A 19,764-nucleotide genomic window follows, 5' to 3' on the forward strand; every position below is an offset into this window, starting at 1 on the left:
ATGCAGAAGAAGTTTGTTAGACCTCCAATCCTCTTTGCATACGTATGAAGTAATCAATTCAGAGAGACTTGCCATTTCTGCTCAGCAATTCAGATCGTTGTAAAATCTTGTAACAAAAGTTTCTTCTCATAATGGCAAGGACTCAGTAAGTTATTTGACTTTCTGGTTATTTGAGGCAAGAAACCACTGGACGGTGCATCCTTCTTGTCTCATTCATTGTGTTGTTTACATTACAGGAGCTGGAAGATGCTAAATCAAGTCTGAGAGCTACAAGAGATGAACTTGTGAAGTCACAACTGGAATATGCCAAAGAATCCATGGCCTTACAAGAGGTCCTGAAGTCAACTAGGGAAGCCTTGAATCAGCAAGGATTGGTAAGTATGATTAAGTATAGTGTATCTGTAGTTTGTATACCACCAGTAGCAAATTAAATGTGTTTACAAAGTTAGCAAAATATTTTGACTAGACCATGAATGTGTTGAATTTATTATAACATATTCCACTGTTGATGGTATTACAACATAATCTTGAGCTAACCAAAAGTGTTCTAAATTCATGGTTCATTTGACTACAAAATGTGTGAAGTGTATAATGAGTACATTCACCTAGATGGTAAAATCAGTTGCTTTTATCAGCTAAAGACTCAATTGGTGTAACTTGACAGGTGACAGAAAGCAAAACAGGTTCTCTTAAAATTTCAGTACACCAAATAAGATATCTTCCCTTTGTTGTTTATTTTCAGGCTTCATCCGCTTCTGTTACGGAGGAGGAAACCTTACTTGAAGAACGTGAAACTCTTGACATATCACAGCAATCAACTTTGGCAGGTAGGATCGCAATGAAAAGATAATTACTGCTGCTGGTTCTAAATTTCCAAGCAGTTTAATGTTAATTTAGTTTAGTAGAAAAAAGGGATCAGGAGGGACACTTAAGTCCCCATCAAGGACCCTATAGAGAGAGGGGAAAAACTGAAGACACAAACACTCAGACCCGATTACAATGCTTAAAGTGCTTGTCCAAAGCATTCTTAAACCCATGGACACTACTTGCAAGTACAACTTTCTCAGGCAAACCATTCCACTCATTCACAACCCTATTTGAAAAAAAGTTATGCCGAATATTAATCCTACCCTGCGACTTTTGGAGTTTAAGACAATGACCTCTAGTACAACTACTGTTAGCAAACATGAAAAAGTCGGTAAAGGATAAATTGTCGAAGCCATACACAATCTTGAAAACCTGGATCAAGTCCCCACGTTACCTCCTAAGATCCAGTGTGGTGAGATTCAACAGTTGTAACCGCCTATAATAAGGAACCTTCTTTAAGGAACTAATCATCCTAGTAGCCCTCCTCTAGACCTTTTCAAGTACTTCCTATCCTTAGCAAAATAAGGGTTCCAAGCCTGTACAGCATACTCTAGATGAGGCCTAACCAACTGCTTATAAAGCCTAACTACGATGTCCTCTTTCAGAAAACTGAAGTTCCTCTTGATCATACCTAAAACCCTATTACCTCTTTTAGCAGCTTCAAAACAATGTTTAGAAGGTTGCAGAGATGAGGGAGAGGGAGAAGAGGCGTGGGGATTGGTTGGGGGGGTTGCTGGTGGGATTGGTGAATTGAGTCAATTTAAGGAGTGTAGAATAGAATATCTGATGTCTTTTATGTTAAGATATTAAAAGTCAAAAGAGCTCTGCAGAGGTCTAAATACATTAAGGAGTATCATGGAAACAGGTTAAATCTTTTTGGCTTGAATCTATGCGATGGTATTGACGTGTGTATGTGCATGTGTATACATGTGTCACCTATTTGTAAATGCCAGAAGGATAACTGGGTATATTTCACATTTGTTATGTAGGTTCCCCTTAGGCAGAACTGGTTTGGGATTGTTGTTGATAGTGGTGAAAGGTCATGTGGGTCATCACAAGTCAAATTATGAAAACCTTTTTTACACAATAATATCTCAAGAGGTGGAAGTTGCAGGTAGTTCAAACCTGGTGTGGAGCATGCTGTTGGTGAGCAAAGGATCCGTAGATTTTTTTTTGGGGGGGGGGGGGAATGTCAAAGGTAATTGGAGGCAAACTGAGGGAAACATTGTGACAATCTTATAAACATTGTTACGATCAACTCGATCAAGGCCAGAATACACCTCCCCTTGGGTTCACAACTCGAATGACTAAACAATACACTGTAAAATTCAACTTCAAATATAACAGTAAGTATTTATTTAATTGTGTGTTCAAGGTAATTAAAATCAAACAAAGATCATTTATCAATATCTAAGCAGTTTACACTAAAACAGATTTATTACGTTACTCTATAATTTACTCACGACCTGGTGTGTGCCGCGACGCGAGCTGCACCATAAGTCCATAGACAAAAAGTCCTGGCGATTATTCCAGCGTACAATTAATGGCGAAACTTGTCGGCGGACGAATGTCCAATATTGAAGAAATCCAGCTCCCAACTTGATGACTTCCACTTCGGAGGTCGACTACTAATAAATGTCCAAGTTGTGCTTGCAGCTTGTTTATCCTTGGATTCCTGTCCTTGGGTAACTGAGAGGCCACAATAAGTACTTGCTGACTGGCACAGAACCGAAGACGGCTACACAACGATGGACGACTACGAAGCCTGTAAACTTGTGACAAATCCACTAATATAAAGCTGCTATAACTTTACTGTCAATCTACTGTAAGTGAGTATTTACTCACACTGTAATTGTAGTATTCACTTGAGCGAGATGTTATAAAACTCCTGGAGCCAAGAAGGTTAAAACTTTTCGATCTACAATTATCAGGAGCTTATATAAGTCCAGAAAGATCTTGCTACGTCCATCTATTCTAGAAGCACCTTACAGTAGCCCCAGCTCAGTTCAACCAATCCAAAAGGTCACTTCACCTTTCCAGGAAATCCTCACATAGTGTTCTAAAAATAGCACATGGGATGTCCCCTTGGCAGCACTCCAATGTTCTAGTATGTTCCAATGTGTACTGTGTTGAGATGATCTAAATTGTTCTCAAATGTTCTAACTCTGCTAGAAGCTTCTCAACTTTTCCAAATATTCTACACACACCAGATATGCACACACACCAGGCATTTCTATACTATGATTCTTAGATTAATTTATAATATTCTATAATATTGATTTATAATACAATTATTTGTTGCAAAAATTATTGAGATTACTTAGGGGCCTGTAACAACATGATTTCTCAAGGAAGGTAGCCTGTTCAAATCTTATATGTGGCTTGTGGATTTCCTGTAATTAGTTCAGCAAATCCTATTGTTTGTGGTGAAAGGTCATTTGGGGTCAGCAGAGGGCAAAATGTGATTACATCAAAAGCGCTATATCTCCAGAACCAGAATATGATAGGTCATATATGCATGGTATGATAGCCTTGTGTAGTCATTTTCGAGTCAATCATACGCCAATTGAGGAGATGTGTTAAAAAAAAGCATACTACGAACCATGGAGATGGAGGGTCATGTGATGTGCTCCATAGTAACACATATAACTTCTATCATATTCATTGTACAAATTTAGTCCTTCTTGAACTACTGTCATCATGGCATAGCTGCCACAGTCCTGAAGAAACCAGAATAGCAAACCCAGAATTTTTAGCTAAGTGGTGCAGATATTAATGTTTACTGCAATTTTTTAATTGCAAAGTGCTAGTTCCTTTAAAAAGATTGAACTGCAGATAAAACACATGCACCATATCAGGACTGCACATGTGTCACCGCTGCAACACTAAATTGTCATAGGGGTATGTGAACAAGAAATAAGGATATGAACAAGAATGTTACCCCCGGGTCCCATGGGTTAGGGCTGCTAGTGGAGTGGTTCTCTTTAGGGCTGCAGAAAGGAAACCGAGAACATATGAGGCGAACAGCTCAATTGGCAGACGTAGCAAGCGCCTGCGAACGTACGTTCCTACATAGGCACTCATGTACACATTTAGTGTGCGTTTAGGTGCTTGTAATTTATATGGAAGAAGTTGAATTAATCGGTACATTAGATCTTCAACTGGCTAGATATCAACTGAATACAGTGACTGTGTCAGGGGAAAGTAAGCTTGAGAGAACCGTGCTAAGCACGGCTCCTACAGGTTGAATCACACTGAATACAATTGGGGAAAGTTACATCTTAGATACTCTTTGACAATGGATTACAGAGGATGGGAAAGGAAGTTACTCTGTCCACATATTTAACTTTCTCTTTAAACAGAGCTGAGTTAACTACTAAGATATAACCACACAATGACATCATTGGAAGTGACATCGTACTGAAAGTTATTTGATTGGTAGAGATCTAACATTCCTTGCACAGACAGGTGTAGGGTTTCTGTGGTAGAGAATTACTGTGAGGTCAAAGTGTTAGTGATCTACGGGGACTTAGAAGTTGGAAAAGTATCTTATTATATTATTATTAAGCTGTTAGTCACTTTCTGGAAAGTGTGATGTAAGAAGACTTCCTGTCTGTGCAACTAGCTGAGAGATTGTAAAGGTGAACCTAGAGTAAGGGGAAGGGTAGGTAAGAATGGTTAAATGCTCTCTGTTATACGTGCACAGTGTACATTGACATAAGTAGCAGACAACAAGCATAGATAAAGCATTTTCTGGCACAAAGAAAATGAATCTCAACGTCGTCATCAATTAATCATCCAAACTACAGAAATTAATATCAAACGTTCAGTAAACGCCTGTTAAAGGTGTGGTGTTTGGACACAAAACACCTTCAACTTTGAACTGACAGAGGGTTAAATTAACATACATGGTTAGGAGAAGCATGGCCCTGCATGGTTGGTATGTTTTCATAGTGTATAGTATGATGTCAAGATGTATACCTTGCTGAGGTCAAAAAGCAAATAACATAAAGCATATCAACACCTCCAATGCGTTTTTGTGAAATATTATAGAAAATAAAAGCCTTAACTAATTCCTATTGATGATGTATCACCGTTTTGGTCATCAAGTGAGGTAGATCACACCAGGATCCTAATATCTGCAGAGTATTTATTATTTTGATATCAGTTTATGTTAAATGACATCAAAAGGCAGTTGTCATGCTTGAAAAAGGTGCCAGTAATGTTGCTATGGTAACACTGATGCTTGATGTGTAGACGAGCAGTTACATCAACAGTACATTAAAATGCAATTAAATTTAGTAATATTCCACATAAATTGTAGTTTCTTCAGCTATTGAACTGATTTGTTTTGTTATATATCAATGCAATACAATCAATCCAGTAATGAACTGATCATTAGGAAAATGAGATTTCTAAATTATTTCATAATCAGTTTATCAATTGGTTTGTTGTTCTGAGTGTGATCTTTTACTATATTTTATCCTTACTTTCATTTACATTTCAGCTGATTATGGCAGATTAATGGTCAATGTTGCCGATGATCTTACTCTAGACAGCACTTTGAAATTAGCAACTCTGTTTGGTCTACCACAGGCAGAAACTGATATGCTACGCCGGGTTTCTCTGATAGAGACACCAGGAATCACTCTGATTAACTTCATGAAGACACGAAACATCATCAACTTGTACGATGTTACTAACCTACAAAAGGGTTTGGTTCATATTCAGCTCAACCGAACAAATGAAAACCTTTTAGCTCCATATCAGTCTAGAGTTGACCCCTTTCAGTTTGAAGAAAACCGAGCACCAGAACTGCTTGCCTGGCCTGGTAAGAATGAATGAAATGATGTGTTCAGAATACATTAAACAAAAATAGCGCAGTACAGAAAAATCTCTAGAAATGTGTGTGAGCCAGGGTAAACATCTGGCTTTCAGGCAAACTGTTATTTTAAACTAGTAATTATCATGATGTTTGTATGGTATAAGTAATTATAAGTGGATCTTTTGACCATTTGTATTGTTCGTTTCTTTATAGTACAAAGATTGAAAATACAAAAATTCTCAAAAAATTTAGTTCCCAAAGATTAGCCAATATTTTAAGAATCCATTTGAACCATCTGGTCACTCTCAGAGAACGATGCTAGATTCTTTGAGATTCCCGTTGTCTGCTGCCACTCGTCAAATTCTCTAACAACAAAAAGCTTGTGTTACATATCTATTACATTTTGTATTATGATTTCTTCAATAATACCTCTTTCAATAATCAATTACAAAGCTTTGTATTGATGCAGAATTTATCATTAAAGTGGCTCAGTATGGCAATTTGTCAAGGCTTCAGTTAATAGTGTTTATGTTTTCATTTATATTCTATTTTTAGTTGATGAATCAACTCAATCACAAGGTTCTGATGAAAGAGAGGAATATCATGACCATAGTAAGGAGAGTTCGATGGAGAGAACAGAGAAAGAAGAACTACCAAAACAAAGAAAAGATTCACAAATACTTGAAATGAGGCAACATCATTCATACATTGAACACAGGATTAAGTATGAAGGTGGAACTATTAGCATCATGGGGGTACATCTGACTATTCCTGGAGACGCTTTATCTTCTGATCGTGTAATTGCTGTTAAAGTGATCTATGATCCTGACATACACCTCCCTGGAAGTGCTCGTAGGGGCAGAATGACACCCCTGATAAAACTAGAGCCGGAAGGACTTGCCCTCAACAAGCCGGCCCTGCTGACTATTCCTCACTCGGCTATTATCCCTGAGCCAGATAGACATGGTGTTATGATCTTCACAGGTCTGAAAGATGAAAAACATTTACAAGAAGGTAAAGATGGTCACCAATAAACACGTTTAATGCTATTGATGAATGTACCAGGAGAAATACGATGAGTTATATGCTGGGAATCATTACTGTTATATATATGTTACTTTATAATCAGCTCTTGATATTTACTGTATTTAAAGTCTCAGTGCGTGTTTGCCAAATTAAAAACTTCAACCTTTCCACCTTACTGCCCTGAAAGCAGTGAAAATAACACCATTCTATGCAGTTTTCATATCAATATTCATTATTTTTAGTGAATTATCTGTCGATAAACATTTTGAGTTGAATAAAATTCGCCAGATTTCTTAACGAGTATGTAGATTCTACAAACTTCAATCAAAATTTGCAAGCCCTGACCACTTGAACATGCGCCAATCAAATCTTTCCGTTTTGTTTACGACCGTTAAGCCTAGGAATACTTTCAATTTCGTAACTAGCTTGTGTTAGGTCCCTTCTCTTGAATAGCATCTTTCAGACGTTTCGACCGTGAAATTGCGTAACAAAAGTCGACAATACTTGTATATATAGGTTATATTTGTGTAATGAACATGCTGATGTGGGGGGTAGCAGTGATTTTACGGTACATCCTTCGAGCCATAAGGGGCAACAGAAAATAAATGTCTTTCTTTCGATTGCGACAGCTTTTCTCCATTAAACCCGCCTGGTGAGAATGCACTTAGAATAAAAAACGTTGAATCTGCTTCGGAAGTTTGTTTTTCCGAAATTCAATGTATTGAGACTTAATGATAACCAAGTAATATATTTTGTATAATATTATTTACTATAGGTGAAATAACTTGGACCGAAGAGAAATCTATTGATTGGAAGCTAGACCCGGAGAAGATCAGCCTTGATATTAACATCCTGAGCTACGTCTTTGTTAATTTAGTCAGCCATGAAACAAAACAGAAGCATATATTCCGTATTGTTCCATTTATCGATGGGATACTTGATGCCAAAGATGATGTCTTAATAACTGTTTGTTTCTGTAAGGACAGTGATGAAGAGTACAAGGTGAGGATACTCTCCTGTTATCATGGTGATATCTGTAGTAGCTTAGACGTCAGTTCTGTTTCTTCATGTGATTTTTAAGTCAGATACATGTTACTTGCTTTCATGATCTATACATAGACTTTTATTGGGTTTCACTGGCAAATTATGAAATGATTTGTTAAGGGCACATTTCTTCTGTCAAAATTCATTTTCATAAAAACTATGTGTTTCCCTCAAATATATTCACATGACCCAAGTTTTAATGATTCACATAATTTGCATAAGAAGTATTTTTAGGATAAGGTGCGTAGCCAAGGGGCGAAGGGGGCAGCCGCCCCCCCCCCCCTTGAGCAAATTTTTAATATATTTTTTTACTGTTTTTATGATATTGTTAGTTATTTCAAAAGAGAAAATGCTAAGATGCAACTTACAAGGCCTGGGAAGTGCAATTTCCAGCAATCTGGGAGGCATTTTCAGCAAAACTTTTCTTGTACGCTTTGCGCCAATCATGGTGGCGCTACCCTTAGAAAGATTGCCTACATTTCGCCCCTCCCTTGGCAGATTCCTGGCTACGCGCCTGTATAGGATTTGATAATAACATGCAACATTAGTTGTTACGTTGGAATGCGAGAGGTCTCGATAATTAATTTTAACGAGACACAAGCCTGGGTTCGTTTCCGTAAGGAACACAGACAAATTGACGAGTCTAGAGATTTTAAATGAGAACGTAAACTATATTGAACAATGGAGTTTGAACTAACAACAGCAAATGGTAATTACAAATATATAGAAAATTACTCACAAACTTAACAAGATAGGATACACTTTAAAACACGCTGGTCTCTTCCAACGGCGATATCCCTCAGCGGCCACGACCTTGATGACGACGATTCTCGGTCCGTTGTACCGCGAAATTCACTGGTCCTCGACGAAGTTTCTCGCGATCCCAGAAACAGCAGTCACCTTCTTTCCGGCGATGCTCCAAAATAGAAGACGGACTTCCAGCCACAATAGAGTGAAGCACAAGTCGAACTTCTCGCCGACTAAATATTACCAGAGTCAGTCCAAAATCAGCTTTATAGCCACTATCTCCTGGCGTAACGAACTTCCTCAACGGAGACAGAAATTCTTCACCTTCTCCGAAATAAAGACTGAAAAACTGTATTTTCACAGCAAAGTCCTCTTCAAACTTCTGAATGGAAGTGTAGAATCAATCTTGGTATCGATATCTCAATCCTTCAGAAAGTACTGGCAGTTGAGCACTGACGATATATAGTAGAATGGTATAATCTGTGTCGTCGCTTGTATTCGTTCAGAAACTGAGAAACTCTCCGATCTGGGCGGGTTTATATACGATTCGCCATGTCAAGAATCATCTAGATCTCTCTCGATACACCTGAGTAACAACCCGACCCGGTTTCTCTATTCTTGGAAGTCCTTTGCATCGCTCGCGAATATTCCAGAGAATCCACGAAGATGTGTACAGCTTACACGCGATCTCACGTAAACCGACCTTAACCCGAGACCAGCGCGTCATCATGAGGAATATACTAGAACAATCGTGTATTATAACATTCTGACACGGTAAACCGACCTAATTTCTCAAATACTGATTTATCACGTAGGCAATTTCAATTACTCTCCACATTATAACATTAGGTTTCTCACTAGCAGTGACTAGCGTTAAGCTACAATGGGCCCTCGTAACATAGTAATGTGAGCAAATTAAAGAAACAAAGATGATGTTACTTGCTATAGCAATATTGATCTCTCTTTGCAGATTGAAGGCACACAAAATTGCATAATTAAATATCTGCTTGGTTGATCTTTTTTTTTGAGTATTTACGATGCCACGTTCATGTTTTAGTTGCTGTTAGAGGACCACCAGTCCAAATTGAGTCTAGGAAACTATACAACATTTCAAGTTACCAGGACATTGAATGATGGCAGAGATTGTGCTTCTTACATTGATCTGATGATGTCATCGCCAAGTGATGGTTACCAACCAATGAAGGAAGAATCAACAAAGGTTTGTATAAAGCACCAATGCTATTAAAGTTTGTCTTGTAACATTACTATACCTGTAGTTAAGGATTGGTTTCCTGAAGTGGACCACAATGTTGTAGTGGTTAGAATATCTCCCTTTCACCTACTAGGTTTCTGGTTAAAAAGCCCATCAGGGTCCAGAATCTATATAAAAAAATGTCTGCTGTGATATGTTGTTGAGCGGAATCTTGTGTGGGTTGTACTTCCGGTATGTGAATTATTAAAGAGAATTTAATCATATATTCTTTTACTTGGTTTCACAATAAGTTTCACTCACAATGACTGCACTTTGGTGATGAGTGGTGATGATGAATGGGATGTTGATTTAGTGGCTGTCCTGTGAGCAGGAATGATGAAGAACATTACGTGCCTGCCTAGTAATTCTCTTAACACTCATTGAAAATAACAGAATATTCATAGCTTGAATATATTCCCAGTGGGTTCCGACTCCATGGAACAATCTTAACAGAAATGTTATGGAATAACAATCTTTACCAGCTGCCTTTGAAATGTTAGGATTTGTAAACAGCTACATGTCTTGGTTTCTTTCCAGCATTTCCTTTATTCTTATATCTTATATGTGGCACAATTTCTTTGACTACATAAAAATCATTCTCATCCTCAGTACATTGATCTTCAATATCTTTTATTCATTAGCATGTAGACATCGATCACCTCTGTGCTGCCAGTAGAGTCTCTCATCAGTTCAGACTTAAAAGAAACAACGATGGAGACACTGACATGGTCGATGTGAAGTTAAAAGTATCACAACATGAAAAGAACCAGACAGCCCTTATCCTCCAATCAAAGGTGAGTTATGTCTGTTGATTATCTTCAAGCTGTTTGTGTTCTCATGTCTATTCGTTACATAATATTAAGCGGCATCTTCTCTCTTATTATCATTTCTTTGTTTATTCATGTCCTGTCTGTTGGAAGTCTTGCAACTGTTTGCAAGCTGATATAAAAACTAGCTCTTTTGTGTCAATGAATAAAGCCATTGCTGTGACTTATTTATAGTTTATTCCATGGCACCTTCTCTCATGGATCCTAATCTTTTTAATTTTATATACTATGCATAATTGCAATTAAAGTAATCTTTTGTTAAACTGCTATTTTGGTGCCCTTTCTTTTGTGGTTTTTATCCTGATTTCAAAGTTTTGCCGACTCTTTCATGTTGCTTTGTAAATAATTAGTAACTCAAAATGCAATGAATTTCTGAAGAAGTGTACATATCACTTGTGTGTTATTACATGCACAGGTCAACAGTGATGGGAAACTGTTTTGTATGTATTAGGTACCAATTAATGAATAATGCCTAGATAATAGCTATGTTGTTATCACCAGTCCTTAACGGTTGAATTCCACACATTTCTGATGTGCTGTTCCATGTCTGTTTTAGCCCTATTTGTTTACATTATGTTCCTACTTTAAACCTAATCATTCACAGGGTGTGCACTCTTGTGTGTTGAACATGCTTACATTTACAGTTCCCATTACTCATATAATTTTTGGTTTAATTCTTCAGGTGAAAAACATTCTCTTATCTCCAGAAAGCCATGAATTTCTTTTTAAAGGGCTGCACCCAGGTGAGTATTCAAGTGGAAGTGGAACAGATGCGTGAACTTTTGAAAGTCCACCCTGGCCTGTATCTAAATGTAGTTGGCACAAAATATGAATGATAATTATCCTAGACATACACCATGCAAGTATGTATTAGTGGAGATGAAAACGTAAGCACACTTAGAGTACATGGTGAGTGTCTACGTAGACCTGAAAAGGTAGTTGCATTTGGTTTTAGCAGTAGATACACCTGAGTGTTACTTATATCAACTTAGTATTGGGAAACATTTTAATCACATCAAAACTTCTTATTGAAACAAATTACATCTTGATACTGCACCCAAAAAGTCCCACTTGCAAACTTTCATTTTTAATTAGTATGCTCACTACCTAATTTATAGCTCAAAGCAACTATGAAATTGAAGCTGTATACAAGACTAGAATTAATCGAAAAGACAAGGGCTTATAGCTAAAGAGTTGCACATAAGTTGTGGACAGTATACTTAACCATTTTAATGAGTGCATGTATCAGAGGTTGACTTACATACCAGCCTTCCACATGCAGGTTGCATGCTTCTTGTGGGTCAGTTGTGTACTTGTGCATGTTAACTGTGAACAGTGCTCATTGTTCAAACTTGGCAGTCAATTAGCATAGGCACTCTAATGTTTATATGAGATATCTAGTCATAGCTATACTTTTTTCGAATGTAAAGTGGATTTTATGTCCTCACTTTCAGATTTAACCAAATATGAACAGCTGAGAGGAGACATTGCAAAGCATCTAGAGAAACAACATTGTGAAAAGCTAGGCGTGTATTTTGAGCTCAAGCCAGCAGAAAATGAGACAATTCAGACAGCAGCAGAATCTGGAAAGATGCTGATGAAAATATTGGATGAAAGAGAGCTCATCATGCCAAACAAAATGATCGGATTGTATGAAGGATTGAAAGCTATTCACTTTAATAAGGTGGCAAGACTGGTGGTGGAGTACATTGATACGTCACAGGAGAAGAATGAAAAGGGAACTGAAGGAGAGAAAGGTGTTAAGAAAATGGTTTGTGCTTTGTTAACACTGTTAAGACTTTGACACTTTACGCTTGTAGCTATTAAAACAAAAGTCACTTTGCATAAAATCAAGATCTTAGAATATTAGAAGGTCCAGTACAGAGTGTAATTTCTGATATGTAATTTTTTTTTGTCATGCAAGTCTGTCTGAAAAGTAATCCTTTTACTAATTGTAACAGTTTCTTTCTTACTCAAAGTTACGTTTTTAGAGATCAAGTTTAGCATATTCACTGAAACTTAATCAAATGTAATAATTATTTTTCTATCTTCAGTATGATAAGTTTGATACAAAAATATAATTTTATGAACAATTTGTAATATTTCATCATTATTTCAGGTAAAGGTTCCAGAGAAACAGGAAATCATTTCAAAAAGGGAACCAAAGTTGTCAGTTAAATTCAAAATGTTGATATAAGAGGGATATATGAGACTGGATGTCCAAAGAGCCTTGAAATTGTCTCATGGAAAACTGGACTTGGGAAGACGGCTGTTGTTACTTGCTAAGGAAGAGCATGGTAAAGGTACCCTATATATTCAGCTACACGGGTATTTGTTTTATATTCCTTCCGGATTTAATTACTTGCAATCCACACTTCATGCCCTTGCTGTTTCAGTGTTAATAGAAGAAAGTTCATTTTTATTTATTTTTGTAGGAATATTACTCACGAAGTAACTACTTAATAGAAATGTAATAAAGATGCTGTAAATAAACCTTTAGAAGTGTTGTTACTATTAACAGAAATTTCTCTTCTATATCTATTTCCATTAATCACATCAACAATTGTATGCATGTCTAATGTTATTGAATTATATTTTGATTTTTTATCATTGTATATATAGACAACAGAAGCAGTTTTGTGTTACAGAGGATACTTTTATATTGTGAATTGAAACAGTATATGCAATTAACACGTTTTATGAAAGTGGCAAAATACTTTCCTTTATACATGAAATGTGTTACTTTTCTCCTCCAGAGAGACTTCCTTTGTTCCCAGGATCAACTCTTTATAAAGAACAGTACTTTGATCAGCGTGGAGGAGAGATGTTTATCGCAGGTGTTTGCCTGCGTGTACCAGCTGGGGCACTACACAATGGAAGGATTGTTAGTCTGTGGGTTTCTACTGACCCTGCCATTAAAGGACCAATCTCAAACAAGAGTCTAAGGTTGCCCCCCTTTGTGAAATTTGGTCCAGAAAGCATCACCTTACACAAGTCTGTCACCTTGATTATTCCACACTGTGCTTTTACTACAACTAACCAGATGGGTATTGATGTGTACTCTGGTTTATTACAAACAGGTCTGTTCTCTATTTTGTCTTGTGTTTTATACTCCAGTCAGCATTAAATATAGTCATTAAAGTTTGTATTATCGACAGAAGAATGTATATGGGCTTGTGTGTACCACCTCTTGACTTGTAAACATGATAGCCAAAAAAGTAGATAATGGTTTTATTTGACACTGGCTGTGTGGTATTAAATGATACAAAAACCCTGCTCCACTGTAGAGGTCAAAGTCTGAAACATTTGTAACCACAATGATTCAAAACGGTTGTGTGAACTTCATATGAACTATTGCTGGTCAAAAGGTGGTTTGAGGTCAATATGTGTCAAAGCCTGAAAACCTTCCAAACCTTCGTAACTGCTAGAGTATAGCTGGAATGAAAGTCACACTTGATACGTGAAACCTCCTGCGTACACAAACACGATATTGACAAGAAAATCACTTAGCCTTCTGGTTACTGTGTAATGTATAAATCAATATCTCTAGAAGGAGTTGATGTCCTGACAAGTCATCTCCATTTCAAGGAACCTTTCTCTTTAGTTGTACCTTGAGAGCAAACATTTCAAATGTTGCACATTTTAGGGAGAAATAAACAACATTTCCAAAGGAAAATCATACCCTTCAAGCTGTGTTATACTTTTTTAGTTTATCTAGTGCCCTTGCATCAATGCATAGAGTTAGATATTGTACATGATATTGTACTACTCTGTTGTTCTCTTTATGCAGTATTTCATTTTCTACCACCAGACTGTCCCATTAAAATCATCTATGATATAGAACAGGATTGGTGTTCTACCTTTCACAATGTTAGAACAACTTTCTAGCAAAAAATTTTTGTTTTTAATTTTCTTCAGATAAATTTGTCAAATGGAGCTTAGAAAGGAAACACCTCAGTTGCTCTATGAATAGTCAGCACTTTGCAGTTGAAGCTGAGAAACCCTGTCTCATTGGTCTTTATGTCCCTTACATACCCAAGATGTTGAAGCGAGTTTGTCTTTTACCGATTGTAAACAGAGTTGCAGAATCAGGGGATCAATTGACAATCCATCTTTGGTTTCATAATAATGACACTCTGGAACATAAAGTAAGTAGCAGATTTCATCAGCTCAAGTGGGTATTGCTATTTGCCTCATGGTTATCTGCCTTTCTGAATGACATATGGTTCACTGATCTGTACAAGGTTGATACATTGATAACAATAGCTACATTATTTAGTGATGGAAATGATCAAGTTCTGTCTTGATGCCCTAGAGGCACAAACCACTCTGACAGTCAAATTGTGATGATATAGTTGATGAAATGGTCATGTGAGATAAGCTGGGTTAAAGCTGTTTGTGGTCATTAATGGTTGAAATTTTTAATTTTGCAGTGGTCAAAAAGACACTGATCAGATGTCCTAGAACAACATTGAATGTTCAATAATTTATTGTTGGTGGTCATTGACAACTGACACTAAGTTTTGTAATTACAGACGCATTTGTAAATACACCTTGACTACGTGTCCAAGATTAGACAGCGAACATTTATATTTCAGAACATAGGCTGTCAGACTATTATTGGTCTTTGATAATTCATCCTATCAGACACTCTATGTATTAGATATCGATAACATCACCCTTATTTATCAAACAATGGCCAACCCAGAGTGGGCCACACCAGGGAGCTGTTATTGCCTCCTGGTCATACATAGGAAAACTAAGCAGTGTGGCATTGATGCTAATATTAAATTTACATAAATAATAATATTATATTCCATTGTTTCATTTTTTATATTAATAGAGTCTTATCAATGAAGAAATCTACCAGCTAAAGGTAACCATAATTCATGATCCTGTCTCTGTTGTACTCAAATCTATGGCTTCAACTTTACATGTTAGTGCTCACTCCATTACCTCACAGTGTGACGCACATCCTAGAAAAGTGGTTAGTAATATTGGTTAAATATTCTTGTTGGTAACATATAAAATAACATTATCTTATTTTAAAATTGTCTCCTTCTGTCATTCCTATGATATCCAATGAATGGAAAGGAGTCATATGGTCCCAGCTGCAGTTGTCTATACAGTTGATTTAATTCTGGACTAGTCCTTTATTCCATCCTCATTGAATGTTCTTGTACTGATTATATAAGTATGTTGTAATGTGTGTAACTGTTATGGTCTCTTTTTTGTTTTTAAGTTTTTTTTAGGGTAATATGAATAATCATTCTTTTAAAAGCTTATAAGTGCTAAAAAGAAGATGAAGTTCATATTCAATAGCCTTGATTGAAGGCCAAAGTCTTGTCAAATTACTTTACAACACCCATAAATCTCAGTATGCATAGTTCCATTAGTTGGCCGTAGAGTACTTCGGTTTACTATATATGTGGCCACTGTGGGACATGGGTGCTTTCAAAGTAAAGCACACAGCTATATTTACAAATTTTCCTTGCATTTGCCAATGTATACACCTGGATGAAGACAGGCAATTGCGGTTAATTCCTATTGCCCAAATCCATATCATAACAATCCAGTCGACTAAAACTGGGACCTGCATTCTTAATTTAACAAGCCCATTGCCCTTACAGCTTGACCATCATGTTCAAGGCTCCCAAAAGTGTTATCAATTAATAATTAAATATCTCTTGATTTTCGCTTTAAAGGATGTTGCTATGGAAACCCTATGGTTACAGAACAGACACAAGGTAGAATTCCATATTCAGAATAAAGGGATCAAAGATACTGTCAACCTGGAAATAGAAGCAAGATGTGAGATGTCTGCAAAGAATCTTTTCCAGTTTAGCATTCAGTTGCAGGTAACTTGATTTTGGTTTGAATTAAAAAAAATAAAATTTGAATGCAAGGAGTTTACACGTTTTTCTTTAGATTTATCATAGCTGCTGAGATTACTTTTATATTTACCGTTTATCATGTTTTTTTTACCATTCTCTAAATTACATTATTTAAATAAGTTATGTTTTATTTCTATTGAAATCTCTTCTTTTTTTGTCTAAATTTATGAACTGATTTCCATTATACAAGTTTGAAATATATTGTTACTATTTTACAACAATGAAATGCCTTATGACAAGCCGTCTTCATATCACAAATGTAAAACATATACAATGTCCTAAGCAATAGGAAATAATTAACATTTTTTAACATCACTAAAACCATGTTTTGATACATACTGTCAATTGATAGAGGTGAGATATGCACAAACTAATTTTCTAGGAGAATCATCAAGCTTCCCGCTTCTTTTCCTCTTCACAGATTGACCAATTACGACACATTGACCAAATCACATCTCCATTCCAGCTCGTACTACCTGAATGTGAGTAATCACAATATTAACAAATTAAAAGCATTTTAATTAATGGTAGAGCATATGTAAAGTGTTGATAGTTGCTTTTCAATCCTTTCATATGAGATGTGTACATATAATCTTACCTTTCGAACATCAACTTTTTTACATACTGCTTACAATTCCTTACATATGAGATATGTACACCCAATCCTTCTTTGCATAAATGAGTACAGGCTGCAGTTGCCATGTCAACTGGTAGACTATAACTATCAGCTATTTGAAATATTTGATATTAAGGAAACATGAGTTTTCACACCTAAGCAACACTCTCAAAGACTGCGTATATAAACTATTGGCGTCTAACTGCAGTGAAAATAAAACTTAATGGAATTCAACCACCTGTTTCAAAGTAAACATTCTGGAATAAAATCATATTTTGTGTTAGTTTCATTGAAATCTCTGAGCTTTTACGGTTTATTTTGCCCGTGTGTGTAAGAAACACATCACTGTTGTCTCACATTTCTAGATATTGTTTGCATGAAATAGGTTTAGTTTAATTCACTTCATGTAGAGTAATGAGTAATTTAAAATATTTACAATTTCCTCTTCTTTCAACCTTACAGCCATCATCAAATCTTTTGATCAGCTGAAACAGAACTTATCAGAGCATCTTGATGTAGAACAATCTACCCTGCTGGCAAATATTTTCCAACTTCCTGAGGAAGTAATTACTGATATCAAGAAGCACAAAACACCAGGAACTCTTTTGTTAGAGATGCTGACCAAGAATTCACTGTTATCTCCCACGAACATCACAAACTTGGAAAATGCCATTACGGAACAAGGAAGTGAAAAATGTGCAAAACTTTTCAGAGATTTTAGACGGAAAAATCCTGTAGTTCAAGCAACAATGTGCCCAGAATAATGACTGAAATCATATTGTGGGTTATTGTAAGCAAACAATGAATAATGTGAGATCATGCTGGATTTAGCAGAAGTTTTGGAAAATAGGATCATTTAATCCGTGTCGAATGGTACCGTGGTCTTTAGGTTTAGTTCCCAGAAATATTCTTTTCATTTCCTAGGTTTATCTGTTCAAAAATCGTTCCCAGGATCATTTAGATTTGATCCTGGTATAAATTCAGTTTAATACCAGTATATATATTATACTGGGTTTGTTCCACTCAGCTTGCCGTATCATAAAAAGAGTAATAACAAACACTTATATAGCGCTTTACATAAGGAATATCTCAAAGCGCTTTACAAAGAATGCAAAGAATAACCAATACTAATTAAAGTACTTAGCAAAGAGGAAGGTTTGAGATGAGACTTGAAAGTTTGAAAATTATAAAGTGCACGAAGGACATCCAGCAAATGGGATAATATGACATGATACTTTACAGGATATCCAGCAGATTGAACAAAAGGGATATGTTATTTAAGACAGCTTAGTCAACACTTTAGTCTTAGCCATCAGATCTTAGGTGTAATTAACATGATTGTTGAACTCCACAGGCTTACAAATCTATAACAATTGGCTGAAAATATCCTCTGTCAGAAGTAACCAAGCCTAAAAGAGGTGGAAGTGAGAGGTGGTGAAAAAATGGTTTTACAACATTCTGTTTAAGTGAATACTTTTGTCAAAAAGAAACAAATGCATGAACTTCTGCTGGGTACCTGAGGGAGGGGGTGGGTTGGTGGTGACTACTTTGACACAGACTGGGAGATATATGTTTGCGCATTAGCTATGTGCTACTAAATTGTCCCTTACAAGAGGGTGAATGTATGCAACTATTATATCCATGTATTTCTCTTTTAGTTGTATATGATTTATAATGGTTTAGCACATATTGCATACTTAACAGATCCTGTATTTGTGGAAAATTAAAAGACACCTCCTACTGACTCCCTTACAGATAACTTGTCTCCATTTTGTTGTTGTTTGTTACCTTTTGCTCTCTGTTTTCTTTCTTTTCTTACCTTTGCTATTGATTGAAAACTAGAGTATGCCAGGTCAGAAACCTAGTTCTGATCAAGTTTGCTATATGACCTAGTTAGAGTGACATTGTGAAGATGGTCGAAGGTCTGTGATACCAAGTGTAGAAGTATGTGTGACCATAGGCTAGGTTTTACACAGTTATTACTGCTGTCACTAGTCTGCTAGTCACGTCGATGATCAGCTGTTCTTCGAGCAAGGAGTGCTTCGTTGATACTGAATTTGCATTACAATGCGTTCTCTCATTGGCTTCTCTCATTGGCGTAAAAGCACACATGAATGAAATATGTATTCAGCGCAGCCAGTAAGGACAATTTCCATATTTCAAAGCACTCGTTTTGACAGTACAAACAGTTCCAAACCTTTTATCGGTTCATTATACTGACACTTCACGAATGCTCTCAATCGGGACATGACAGTACATATTGTTGTTCCAACTGGGTGTTCAGCTGATAAATTTTCTGATACTTTCGATCATTTATTTCTCAATTAATGCAACGTTAGCATAGTTGGCATAGTTAGCATAGTGAAACCTAAACTTTCATGGTTCGTCAGATAAGCAGCATTGATGAAGTTCCAATTTTTGAAAATGAACAGTTTTGTGTATTTCCTTTTCCACCATAGACACAAAATCACTTTAATTTAACCCTCTGAAAATTTTATAAATTACGTATGCCTGAATCGCTTATGTGATATGTGAAGTTACTGTTAGGTGGCCTCTTATACCTACTTTTGAGTATAGAACCGGCCAAAAAAGTAAAGGCCTATGATGCTTCTACTATACAACAGTAAATTAAATAAAAGCTTTGATTTTCCACGAAAATTTACTAT

General features: G+C 36.4%; 2 protein-coding genes across 3 annotated transcripts in view; both read left to right on the plus strand.

Moving 5' to 3' along the window:
• Positions 1–19,764, plus strand: part of LOC139981252 (uncharacterized) — a 96,374-nt gene that overhangs the window by 14,655 nt on the left and 61,955 nt on the right. Inside the window, exons 4-5 of the mRNA XM_071993486.1 lie at positions 237–374; positions 743–827. Coding sequence (XP_071849587.1) covers positions 237–374; positions 743–827 — 223 coding nt within the window. The remainder of the gene's footprint in view (positions 1–236; positions 375–742; positions 828–19,764) is intronic.
• Positions 12,866–18,846, plus strand: LOC139981267 (uncharacterized). Of its 2 annotated transcripts, none has more exons than XM_071993511.1 (7): positions 12,866–12,916; positions 13,345–13,668; positions 14,507–14,736; positions 15,432–15,575; positions 16,294–16,446; positions 16,904–16,964; positions 17,561–18,846. In XM_071993511.1, exons 1-7 carry the CDS (start codon positions 12,883–12,885, stop codon positions 17,860–17,862), a joined length of 1,248 nt encoding a protein of 415 aa, XP_071849612.1. In that variant the 5' UTR covers positions 12,866–12,882; the 3' UTR covers positions 17,863–18,846. The 2 variants fall into 2 exon arrangements, with proteins under 2 accessions (XP_071849612.1, XP_071849613.1); XM_071993512.1 differs by having other exon boundaries at positions 15,432–15,464.

The sequence above is a fragment of the Apostichopus japonicus genome, chromosome 15 (assembly GCF_037975245.1).
Source record: "Apostichopus japonicus isolate 1M-3 chromosome 15, ASM3797524v1, whole genome shotgun sequence".
Taxonomy (NCBI): domain Eukaryota; kingdom Metazoa; phylum Echinodermata; class Holothuroidea; order Aspidochirotida; family Stichopodidae; genus Apostichopus; species Apostichopus japonicus.